The 12,958-nt window shown below is 40.5% G+C and overlaps 1 protein-coding gene and 1 pseudogene across 4 annotated transcripts in view; one reads left to right on the forward strand and one right to left on the reverse strand.

Moving 5' to 3' along the window:
• The first annotated feature begins 6,527 nt into the window (after positions 1–6,527).
• The window catches only part of LOC148220275 (ubiquilin-1-like), a 44,726-nt gene continuing 38,295 nt past the window's right edge, over positions 6,528–12,958 (forward strand). For 2 of the 4 annotated variants that reach the window (XM_088155807.1, XM_088155808.1), the window contains exon 1: positions 6,529–6,816. In XM_088155807.1, coding sequence (XP_088011933.1) covers positions 6,658–6,816 — 159 coding nt within the window. In that variant the 5' untranslated portion in view covers positions 6,529–6,657. Of the gene's footprint in view, positions 6,817–12,958 lie in introns of all 4 variants that reach the window. The other 2 variants (XM_088155809.1, XM_088155806.1) reach the window with 2 other exon arrangements.
• Positions 10,212–10,961, reverse strand: LOC148220276 (uncharacterized; annotated as a pseudogene).

The raw sequence follows: 12,958 nt of genomic DNA on the forward strand, positions 1-12,958 counted from the left end.
CATTGATTATTTATTTCAGAGTTGTGCAAGTCTGAGTGCTTGGTGGTATTCCACAAATCAAGCACATCCCTCGAATTCCTATTCCATTATTTATACGCAGAAATTCAGTGTTAGTAATCTCACAAGTACATGATTGTCTGTGATTGGTTAGTAATTCCCATATAAATTGCATAATCCCATCTAACTTCTATGTCTGCTCAGGGGAAGGGTCTTCACATGGGCAGGTGTCTTTTGGACCCGTAGGTGTGATTTTCAGTATTATAATGAAGATAGTTCAGCTATAGGATACATGGACCTTGAGTATTTTGCCAAGTTGGCAACATATGCATCAACATTTTGATTTACTATATCCTTAAAGCTTGTTAGTTTCAGGATGTCCTTGACTAATGGATGCTAACTACCACCTCTTTTACTGATGAAGTTTCTTTTCTTGATGATTAGGCTTGAAAGTATACAAAGATCAAACATCAAAGAACATCCTGACTTAAGATAATTTGGACATATTCCATATTTTATAACACCTTGACCATCAGTAAAAGGTGTCTGTCCATCATCATATCTCCACCCCCAGTACTGTGGAAGAGTTTTTTTCTTGTCATAATTAGTTTGACATAAATGAAAATTAGCTTGTATAATGCCCGCTGATTAGCAGCAGAAGTGATTCTATTAAATGGAGAAAGAAGTAGTATTCTAAAAGTGCATGTTCATCTCCTCATAAAAAGCTTATTCTGTTTTTAACTGCTAAAGAAATAGAGACACGCTTCTTATTTTGGCAATGCTGAATACAATTCTCATTGTTCAACAATTAATTTCAGTCCTTCTTTCCCAGTTCACCACATGATATATTAGCTAAACAGTCAAGTATAAATTGCAAGGAAATTCTTTAATCAGCTGATTTGTTCTCCACTAAGTCACCCTTATTCTTAGAAGTTAGTTGTGTATGACTGCTGAGGGGAGGAATGCTATTTTTCCATATCTTGTTCCTTTTATATTTGTAATAACGGAATGTTCATAAAGAGAAGGCTTATTTTATAGTTGTTGCAGCCTATTTGGGGGGGGGGTGGGAGGAGGAAAGATGGGAGGGTACAGGGACACACACACACACACACACATGCGCACACACACACTCCCAGTATGCTTTCTTCTGAAAATTTAGCAATTCTCTTGCTATTTTCCCTTAATCTGATTCATTTTGGATCATGAGTGTATATAACTTAGTGATACAGGTTTGTCAGTCTTCTAATTTTGAGTACAAATCTTCAGTAGTATTCTGTATTTGTCCTAGTTGCTTTGAAATAAGCTATAAATTATGTATGTAGCAACATATGTAGCAAGACTCAGCAAAGAAAGATTATACTTAAAAAAAAAAAAACCAACCAGAATTTCAAGACCAAAGACGAGATGACAGAAATTCTGAACAGAGAGAGGGAGGATAAATATTCCTATTTACTGAGGTAATGGTGTGAATAAAACATCAAAAATAAGTAGGACTGATGCTTAGATAATAGAGTCCAATTGGAAACTGTCTACTGCTTAGGATAATCAAACTGATGAGTGTTGGGGGTTTTGGTTTGTTCTATTTTTTTTTTCTTTTTTCCTCTCTAGACTTTGAGTGATTCCATCTAAGAACTAGCAGTCATAGTTCAGAAGCTCAGGGATCTTTTCCTGTCTAATGCTACTGTTCTCTGCAAAATCGGATTTGTTACCCAGTGTGCAATAAGCAATTACACACTCAAGAGAGACATTATTTATTTCAGAGTTGTGCAAGCCTGGGGCTTCAGTGGTATTCCAAAAATCAAGCACCCCAACTATCAAAACTTTTTTTTATTTATACATTTTAGCAAACAAAGGAATTAGTGTTTATTGGCTACAAGTTACATAATTCTCTTATTAATTAGTATTGTATCTTCTATTTGTTAATGATTCTGTCATTTCTCATGCTAATTAGTCTACGTGCTCAATCTTTCTCTTCTTCTGAGACAGTGGGTTTCTTGGGTTGGTGGTCATGATCTCCCCCTACCAGAATTACCATTTACCCAGTTGGAGCTGATTTCAGCACAGTTGCTGAGTTGACTTTATTAGTTTCTTCCTTATCTTGGGAGTTCTACCAGATGTCCCATAAATTCTGCATTCTTTGTGTCTACTATCAGTGAGCATCCTTTTTTCCCAAGCTATGTTAACCCCCCCCCCCCCCCCCCCCGGTCTGCGATCATTGAAGCATGTCCAGCCTTAAACTTTGTTTTTCTAACACCCGGACATCACTTAGAGCTTGTTGGCTGCTCTCTGTTTCATGGATTGTAAGTTACAAACATCAAAAGATCAAACATCAAAAAACATCCTTTCTTAAGAAAGTTTTTATATATTCCACATTTTGCAACACCACTTTATGGAGTTGCTTCTAGAGAGTAAAGACAAATTCCACTCAAAGTGAGATAACAGCACTTAATTTATTGCAATTATTAATGAACTAACGAGGATGTTGCACTCTGGTTCTAGAAAAGTATTATGCCTGTGGTTTGCTATAATAAAGGCAGGGTATTCACAAAGTGAGGCCCATAACATCAGTAGAAGATAACTGTTGTCTATCCAGTTACACTCCAGCATGCAGCATTTTCAATTTAACCTTTTTAATTGACTAAAACAAGACTCTTAACCTCAACTCAGGAATGGGAAGGGAAACTTAATACACATCTCGTGTGGGGTTCTTTTCTTGTTTTTTTCTTTTGGACATTTTCCTAGGTTACAATGTAAAGATGAGCCCAAAAGTATGTATTCTATCACCATCTGTTGAAACCAGGTGGGTCAGTGATCCTTATCTCTGTGGAAGATATCCTCTGCTAATGGGCCATCTATTAAAATCAGGTGGAGCAGTGTTCTTTATCTTTTCCATCCTTCCTCCAGGAAGATATCTTCTGTTAATGGGCCATTGAGTCCCACTGCATGAGTAATACAATTACATCATCCCATTGTGAGATGCTCCACTCAGGGGGAGGAGCCAAGCATTTCCTACCTAGATAAAAACGGAGATTTGGAACACCAAAGCAACCCTTACGCACTGGTTTCCAGAGGACAAGAGCTACCAGACCTTTCTACAGGATCACTACTTCAACAAGACCACTTCATCTGGACTGTTACCACCACCCTAACTAGCAGGGTGTCAGGTTATTTTCTGACTCTGTCAGTGGTTTTTCTTTTGTACTATTGCATGTATTTTACTTTTCTCTTTTTTTCCTATTGTATTTCTGACTTGGAGTCTTTCACTGGTTTTGCTTTCAAACCATTACAGACATATGAAAGTAGAAGTGTCCTGGTTCCAGTTGGGATAGAACTTATTTTCTTCTTAGTAACTGGTACAGTGCTGTGTTTTGGATTTGTGTATGAGAATAATGTTGATAATACACTGATGTTTTGGTTGTTGCTGAGCATTGTTTACCCTGACTCAAGGGCTTTTCAGTGTCTCAGGCTCTGCCAGTGGGCGGCTGCACAAGAAGCTGGGAGGGAGCATGGCCAAGACAGCTGATCTGAATTGGCCAAGGGGATATTCCATTCCATAGAGTAACGTGTTCAGTTTATAAACTGGGGGAGTTACCTGAAGGGGGGGCTGATCACAGTTTGGGAACAGGCTGGGTATCAGTCTGCAGGTAGAGAGCAATTATATTGTACATCACTTGGCTTTTTGAGTTTTATCTCTCTCCTCCCTTTATTACTATTATTATATTTTACTTTGTTTTGGTTATTAAACTGTTCTTATCTCAGTCCACAAGTTTTAGGTTTTTTTCCTGATTCTCCTTTCCATCCCACAGGGGTGGAGATGCAAGTGAGTGGCTGTATGGTACTTAGTTGCCACTTGGGGTTAAACAAGACTCATAAAATTATAGGATCATAGAATGAGTTGGAAGGCACCCATAAGGATCATAAAGTCCAACTCTTGGCCCTGCTCAGGACACCCCAATACTTTTTTTCTTTCTTCTCCTATGCATGAAAAACATGAAAGGTGAATGTATCATCTTCGGGGTTTAATGTTCAGAAATAATGTTATGTCTAGTTTATAGCAAAACTAGAGATCTTGGTTGTAAGTTTTAATGTAATTATACCACCTGGGACCTTGTCTAAACTCAGAATTGTCTCATTTTAACTTAAGGTATGACTTTAAACTGAATTTAGCTAAACTGGTTCAAAACCTTTTACTGATATTCTCAATTAGATTCAATTTGGCATGAGCCAGTATTTTGATCTTGATGCAAAATATTCACTTGTCACTGCAAGTTCGTTTTCAATTGTGTGTGTCGTGTTTATTTAATTTATTTTTGTTTGTGGGGTTATTTTGCAAATTTAAGTGACTACATTTGATGAAATCAATTACCTCTGGGAAAAAAAAATCACAAACTGGAGATGTCTATTCAGAGCTGGGAATAAAGTGAAATGACAACTGGTAAGATGTTTGACTTGAAGTAAATCAGAACTATTAGATTGAAGGCAGAATTTTTTCTTTTCAGATATGTATTAACAAGAAACAATTGAACAATTTTGAAAATTACATTATTTGGAATTATTAGGAATATAAAGTATTTTAAATTATTTGGAAAAATGCTCAGAATTTGACTTTTGATAAATATTTACAGCACCTGGTAAAGTTCACATTAGTGGTCTGACCTGGCTGTTGAAGTCTACAGACTTCAATGGAAGGAGAGCTGTGCAAGATTTCTATATTTTTACTATCAACCCAAACCCCCAGATCTTTCTGCAGGATGGCTCTCCCACCCTAATTTGTATGTGCAACCAGGATTACTCCATCCCCATCGAACATCATGATTATAGAAAGAGGAAATAAAAGCACAGGAGGAAGTGTGGGGGGGAATAAAACCAAGAGTAAAGAAATTAAAAATGAAAAGAAGTTCAAAATAAAAACAGCCTATGGAAGAGTAAGAAGTAAAAATGCTTTGCTGGATTATTTTCATTTTCTATGCATTGTATATAAGATGTATTCTGAGCTATCTCAATTTGAACACACAAACGTTGACATGTTTCAGGGTATTTTCTACCTTGACACTTTCAATATAGGCAAATAAACTCCCTTTTTCATTTTTCCGTACCAAAATTAAGATTATGAAACTACCATTAAACCTTCCTTTTTGTTTACTTAAGGGATTTTTATGAATTTGTATACTTTGTCCCTTGGGTATTCTCAGTAAACAACACAGATTAATTCTCTTATCTGACTTGTAAACATGAAAATTTGTAAATCTTCAATAAGTTAAAGCAGGTAGCATTTGTGCTATTTCAGTACAAACTGTATTCAAAGTAATAATACCATACAGCAGTGTAAAATTATATAGTCAGCATAAGATAGCATATAAACTAAGAGCCATGGATGAGGAACATCTCTTTGTACTTTGAATTGATTTCTGCTTGAAATCACTACTTGATTGCAGTGCAAAATGTTATTTCATATTGGCCCTCAATCTGCTAATTAATAAGACAATACATCACTAGCATGTATCAAAGTGCTCTCCTGGATCAGAATTCAACACTTTGTAGGGTCAAATTATAATGTGTGGAAAAGGAAACAACACGACCAAGGAAAGGATTAGTGGTTAAATATGCCTGAAATATTTTTTACTGTAACAAATTGAAGCTCTAGGACAGACAAAATTTGGGATAGGCTTTAGCCATTTTGCACTTTAAAATTTTTCCCAGGTTTTTAATTGGTTTAGTAAAAAATTATTGAATCAATTTAAATAGTTTTAATGAAATTATCCCAGTAGTAGACCAAGCCAACAAAGGATAAGGAACAAAGGACATTTGACTCTAGAATTTAAAGCCATCCATATATTTGATACTAAAAGAGGGATATGAATGTGGAATTTACTATCTGATGGATCGGAAAATGACTGTTTTGGGAAACGACCTAATTTGGTGATACTAAATTTAAGTATGGGTTAAGAGGGGTGGTGGTAGTGTGGTATGGGGGTTTTTTGTCTTTTTTTGGTCTGAGTTTGAGGAAAATCTAATTCCCAGCTATGGAATGCTTCCATAGTACTTATAGTTTTAAAGTACCAAAAGATTTTATTTGAGATATTAAGTTTTACCCTTAAGTTGATGCTAAACAAGTAACCTAGAAGCAAAAAGCAATTTTATGATCTCTCTTTACATAGGTTCATAAGCTATATGTAATTTTTCTCCCTCTTTTTAACATGTAAGTCATACAGGTCATGATACGGCTTTGTTACTTCATACAATATCATTGTGCATTATGTTATATACAAGTAATAGTGTAATTATATGTAGGACATTACACTTTAATATTCTAAAACTCATAATAACATTTTTAATGTATTTCTTTGGATTTTCAGAGTACTGAAGTCACCTGATTATATAAAAAATAAATTTAAAACTTCCATATGGCAATTTAAGGAACTATCTGTCACTGTCTCTTTTTCAGATTTTAAACAACCGCCCCTAGCGCGCAAGCGCACCGAAAGCGGGCTCGCCCGGGGAAACAGCTCCCCCTTTCTAGTAACTTCCTCGATTCGGAGCGTCATCAGTGCGCGCCGTAGGTCAGTTGGTTTGTTTCTGTCCGCCGCTTTGAGACTGAGACCGTGGCGTGGAAGATTCGCCTGGAACTTTACGGTTGGAGCGAGTCGGACCCTACCTGCCATGTCGGAGAGTGCGGAGAGTTCCGCGGGGGCCCACAGCTCCTCTGAGTCCTCCGCTCAGGGCTTCGCTGCTGCTCAGCCGCGAATCATCAAAATCACGGTGAAGACTCCCAAGGAGAAGGAAGAATTCGCTGTGCCCGAGACCAGTAGCATCCAGCAGGTGAGGGGTTGGGGGCGGTGGGTGGGGAGCGCAGCCAGGGGAAAGAGCCTTGGTCTGTGGTTTCCGCCTCCCACGCTGGAGGGTGAGGGCCCCTCGCGATGACAAAGCAGCGTCTGCTTATCCGACCTGTTCCCGGTGCTGTTGGGTGATTATCGGGGTTGGCTGGCCTTTTGGAGGGCCGCTGATGACAGGCTATCGGGAGTGGTGAAGGAACCTTCTGCGTCGTCTCCTCCACGGCTCCTCCCTGTTGCGATGCTGAGAGCCGGCCTGGGAGGTGGACATAGCTCGTTTCCTAATGTTCTGAGTTGCCCTGTTGAGCTGACAGTCTGGCAATAGGAAGCTCGCTGGCTAACTAGTACAACTGTAGAAAACATGCAGTCACCTATGTGACGGTGCTATAGTGCCAATAACTATCTTGATCTAAAATTGGCTTTAGAAACATCGAGTAAGCTATGGCAATGATCCCTTATTTTTTGAAAAGCCACATATTTAGACTGTACAAAACTTCCACTACAAATAAAGCACAGCTTCTGCCATACTTCACTGTAGTACTGTCTGATATCTCTTAATTGTTAGGGTCTTTGTTCTAAGTTTTTATGAAAGTTACTATCTCGTGCCTTTGTTTCAAGAGAAAAAGTGGCACCTGCTGAATCACTAACACTTTCCTGCAGCACTTCAGGTTTTTGGAGGCCTTCAATGGGAGTATTTACTAGGACTTAATTTTTTAGACTGGGAGGCTACAAATTGTAGGAAAGGTGTGGTCAAAGCATAAGGCAGATATCAATAAAGCCAGTCTCCCCTATTTGTGAAGGATATAGATATTGCTATGCTAAAATACTTGAAAAGATGAAGGTTCCTGAAGGATGTTCAGAGCTTACTTAATTTTCTATACAATTTCTCTGAAACTCAGTGTATGCAACTTGACATCATGTTGGATTTTTGGTTTCGTGCAGTTGGTAATTGCAAACCTCACCAAAGAAATTGATGACATATGTAAGAGTGCAATTAATGTATTGAAATTGAGCTTTAAATCTTTAGTTGCTGATAAAGCAGAAGACATTTGTTTTCAGGAGGGAATTGCAAAACGTGAGTTAAGCTCTGAGTGATCTCCTAGCCAGTGTGTCACCTAATTTTAAAAGTCTTTGTAGTTCCATTTTTGTCTTTTATATAATATGCTGGTTCTGATTTAAGGATCACATTTGACCTAAAAAACAATTTGATTGCAATATTATTGGGGACTTCAGGAGTTATAAATAAATTCATTTAAGACACGAATTCCTAATATATTTAACTTTACAGCATAATTTCAAATGTGAATCCCAATGGGAGTATCAGATTTTCCTACTAGATGGTTGTCTTAAAAACTGAAATAGTTATACAAGCTAACAACACCATCAATTTTTATTGAAAATCTAATTTAAAAAGTGATTAATAGAACATTACTTTAAAATGTCTTCATTGTCTATAGATATCTTAAACTTTAAGTATTGTCTTGATATCCCTTTGAGCTGATATTAGCAGATTAGATATGCAGTTTAATCTTCCTGTGAAGTAAGACTGCTGCTGCCCCTGTGGGTCTGCCATTTGCTTGCATTTCTGGACAAAGTTACAGCTAGCACAGAAAATATGCAAGACTAGTGTGACTAGTATTGGCTGTTTTGCTTAAACAGTCAAAATAAGTTGTTGTTATTAATAAGCATGATGTAGCATAATAACAATAGATGTGATGTTTCTAGAGCCAGCCCTGAAAATAGATTAGCCTCTAATAATCAAATTGAGCACCTGTTCAAATGCATATGGGATCTGCAAGCGTGTTATTCTGTTGGTATGGGCAAGCCAGCAGTGTCTGCCCTATTTGGGGATGAGGGGAAGGAAATGTCTAAATTCATACAAACTAATAGCTTTTAGTTTGCTGTGCATTCCTATAACTAATATTATGACTTAGTGACTTGGTTTTGTTTACAGTCACTTCAGAATAACGACAAAAAAACCCTCTAAGACTTTCAGATAAATATTTTTGTTTATCTGGCCTAAATTTAAGGCTACACAAAGTCTATTTTATGTTGCTCCATTGATGTAAGTCAGGTTTTCAGCAGTTCAAATTTGAGGAATATTTTCCTGTTAGAAGACTTCAGTAACGTAGGGTTTGTTATTGCTGATTCTATGTCCATGACTGTGGGTTCTATCCATCCTAGATGTTTTCCAGGACAGGAGAGCTGGTGTGCTGTTGGCTGGTTGCTGCATCAAGAGCTCATGACAGGTGTATCTGGAGCAGTCCATCCTCATTGTCCATAGTAGTTATGGCACACAGTGGCAGTGCCATTCAGCAACCAATATTATACAGTTCAACATTACAGGCTGTTCTCACCCAGAAACCAAATCCTCTTGAGTTACACAATGTGTTTCCCTGTCCCTCTGCATTACCCACCAAATGCACACAGGTTCTTGAGCAAAAACCATCCCACAGGTGGGTTTGCCTTTGTTTGAGGCAGGACTGATCCAACCTGTCTTCCCTAACACATTCCTCATATGTGCCACAGGGACTTTACTTCCTTCTATGGTACATGATGGTTTTGATTGGGCAGGCCCAGCTCAATTGGTGAAGCCTCTAGTGTTAACTAACCAGGTGGCCTTTGCAAAATGTAGATCCCAATGTTTGAAGGTCCCACCGACCATTGCTTTCAATGTGGTTTTTAATAGTCCATTGTACCATTCAACTTTCCCAGAGGCTGGTTCATGATAGGGAATATGATACACCCGCTCAATCCTGTGCTCTCTGGCCCACGTGTCTATGAGACCATTTTTGAAATGAGTCCTGTTGTTTGACTCAATTCTTTCAGGGATGTCATGTCACCACAGGACTTGCTTTTCAAGACTCAAGATGGTGTTCTGGGCAGTGGCATGAGGCATGGGGTGCATCTCCAACCATCCAGTGGTTGTTTCCACCATTGTCAGCATGCAGTGCTTGCCTTGGGGGGTTTGTGGCAGTGTGATGTAATTGATCTGCCAGGCCTCCCCATATTTATATTTTGACCATTGTCCCCCATACCACAGAGGCTTTACCCGCTTGGCCTGCTTGACAACAGCATGTTTCACAGCTATGGATAATCTGGGACATAGTGTCCATGGTAAAGTCCACCCCTCAATCACAAGGCCATCTGTTTGTTGCATCTCTTCCCTGATGACCTGAGGAATCATGAGCCCACTGAGCCAGAAATAATTCACCCTTATGTTGCCAGTCCAGATCCACCTGAGACACTTTAATCTTGGCAGCTTGATCCAATTGTCCATTGCTGTGATTATCTTCAGTAGCCTCACCCTTGGGTACGTGTACATCTACATGATGTACTTTTACAGCCAACTTCTCTACCTGGGCAGTGATGTCTCCCCACAATTCAGCAGCCCAGAGGGGTTTGCCTCTGTGCTGCCAGGTGGACTTTTTCTGTCAGTCCAGCCACCCCCACAGAGCATTTGCCACTATCCATGAGTCAGTGTAGAGGTAGAGCACTGGCCATTTCTCTTGTTCAGCGATATCTAAAGCCAGCTGGATGGTTTTCAGCTTTGCAGCCTGACTTGATCCACCTTGTCCCTCAATAACTTCTGCAACTCGCTGCATAGGACTCCATACGGCAGCTTTCCATTTTTTATGTATCCCTACGATATGGCAGGAATTGTCTGTGAAGAGAGCATATCACTTTTCATTTTCTGGTAGCTGATTATATGGTGGAGCCTCCTCAGCACATTACTTTCTCCTCCTCCTCCTCCTCTGATGATAGTCCGAAACTTTTGCCTTCAAGCCAGTTCATGATGACTTCCAAGATCCCCGGGCAATTGGGGTTTCCTATTCGAGCTCACTGTATGGTCAGAGCAATCTACTTGCTTCATAGCATCAGTGGCATGATGTGTACAAGGGACCTTTCCCTTTGAACATCCAGCCCAGCACTGGCAGTTGGGGTGCCAGGAGGAGCTGTGCTTCCATGCCAATCACTTCTGAAGCAGCTCAAACCCCTTTATAAGGTGCCAGTATCTCTTTCTCAGTTGGAGTGTAACAGGCCTTGGATTCTTTGTATCCCAACTCCAGAACCCCAGGGGTCATCCTTGAGTCTCCCCAGGTACTTTTTGCCAGAGGCTCCAGGAAGGACCATTCTCCCCAGCTGTGGTGTAGAGCACATTTTTCACATCTTATCCTGTCCTGACAGGCCCAAGGGCTACTGCATGAACAATCTCCTGTTTAATTTGTTCAAAAGCTTGTTGTTGTTCAGGACCCCACTTGAAATCTTTCTTCTTCTGTGTCACATGATAGAGAGGGCTTACCATCTGACTGTAGTCTGGGATATGCATCCTCCAAAAACCCACAGTGCCTAGGAAAGCCTTTGTTTCCTTCTTGCTGGTTGGTGGGGACATAGCTGCTATTTTGTTGACCACATCCATTGGGATCTGATGATATCCACCTTGCCATTTTTCTCCTAAAACCTGAATTTCCTGGGCAAGTCCCTTAATCTTACATTGTTTTATGGCAAAACTGGTTTCTTGGTTTGAAAGACAGGTGTTTGCTAAAAGAGACAGGGGCCTCTTGTTTTTTTTAATAGGAGCGTATAAACCCCCCTCCCTTCACTTTACTATGATTTTGAAATTAAAGGGCTCTCAGGCAAAGATATGGGGGTAGGAATAACAGTTCTTTACTGATATATATATATATATATATATATATATATATATGTAACAAGGGAAACAAAACACAACAACAATAACTGCGAGATCAACAGTAACAGAGCAGAAAACCCAGTAACAGTTCTCTCGGTTGTGGACACCTTTCCTCTGTGGTGCAGTTACCGTTCTGGCACTGCCTGCCAGCTCTCGGTGAGCAGGGAGGAGATGCGGTGGTTTCACGTGGCTGGAGGGACGCTGCAGTGAATGGCGTCTGTGTCCCAGATGGGAAAAGTGGAGGGGAAACGCTGCTCACAGATCCCGATGCTCCAAAAGGATGTGCTGAAGTCGGCGGGAGATGCAGGAGAGAGAGAGCGTCTGAGCAGGGAGATTGCGGGATCCCACAGCCAAGGAAGGCAGCTCCCCCATAGATGGCAGAGCGGAGTTTCTAGTGACCGTCCTTCTCCGAGCTATACCAGCAAGAGAGCCAGAGCCCGAGAGAGCAGGCCCCTACCCCACCTCTCCTTTTCTGATGTTCCCCCTCTCCCCACCTCCTGCAAGAGAAACTTAGTAGCTATCTGAGCTTGGGTGTAGCCCAAAATACTTAGCATAACAATGGGAAAAATTCCACAGAAAGAAAAGGGAAAAATTCAACCCCCAACAACTGGCCTTCAGGAGGATCCAGATTATCTTCTCCCCTTTCTCTAAAACTTCCTCTGCTATGTTGCCCCACACAATGATGTCATCATTGTACTGCAAGTGTTCTGGAATCTCACCCTTTTCCCTTGCAGTCTGGATCAGTCCATGGCAAATAGCAGGGCTGTGTTTCCACCCCTAGGGCAGTTGCCTCCAGGTATACTGGACACCCCTCCAGGTGAAAGCAAACTGTGGCTTGAACTCTGCTGCTAAAGGAATGAAGAAAAAAATGCACTAGCAATGATGATGGTGGCACCACTTTGCTGCTTTGGACTCCAGTTTGTACTGAAGTTCCAGCATGTCTGGCACAGCAGCACTCAGTGATGGTGTGACTTCATTCAGGCCACAATAATCTACCACCAGTCTCCATTCTCCCTTGGACTTATGCACTGGACATATAGTGCTATTAAAGAGTAAGCAAGTCCTGCTGACCACTCTCTGGCTCTCCAATTCATGAATCATCTCATGGATGGGGGTCATGGAGTCCCAGTTGGTGCAGTATTGTTGACAGTGCATAGTTGTGGTAGCAATCAGTACCTGTTGTTCTTTGACCCTCAGCAGTCCCACAGCAGAAGGGTCCTCTGAGAGACTAGCTAAGGTGTTCAGCTGTCTAATTCCTTGTCTCCGCAGCAGCTATTCCAAAAGCCCAACAATGCCCTTTTGGATCCTTGAAATACCCTCTCCTGAGGTAATCTATGACAAGGATACACGGGGCCTCTGGGCCAGTCACAAGTGGGGTGTTTTTGACATTTGTTCCCAGTCAGACACACTTCGGCTTCCTGTACAGTCAACTGTTGGG

Source organism: Sturnus vulgaris, chromosome W (genome assembly GCF_052056855.1).
Source record: "Sturnus vulgaris isolate bStuVul1 chromosome W, bStuVul1.hap1, whole genome shotgun sequence".
Lineage (NCBI taxonomy): Eukaryota > Metazoa > Chordata > Aves > Passeriformes > Sturnidae > Sturnus > Sturnus vulgaris.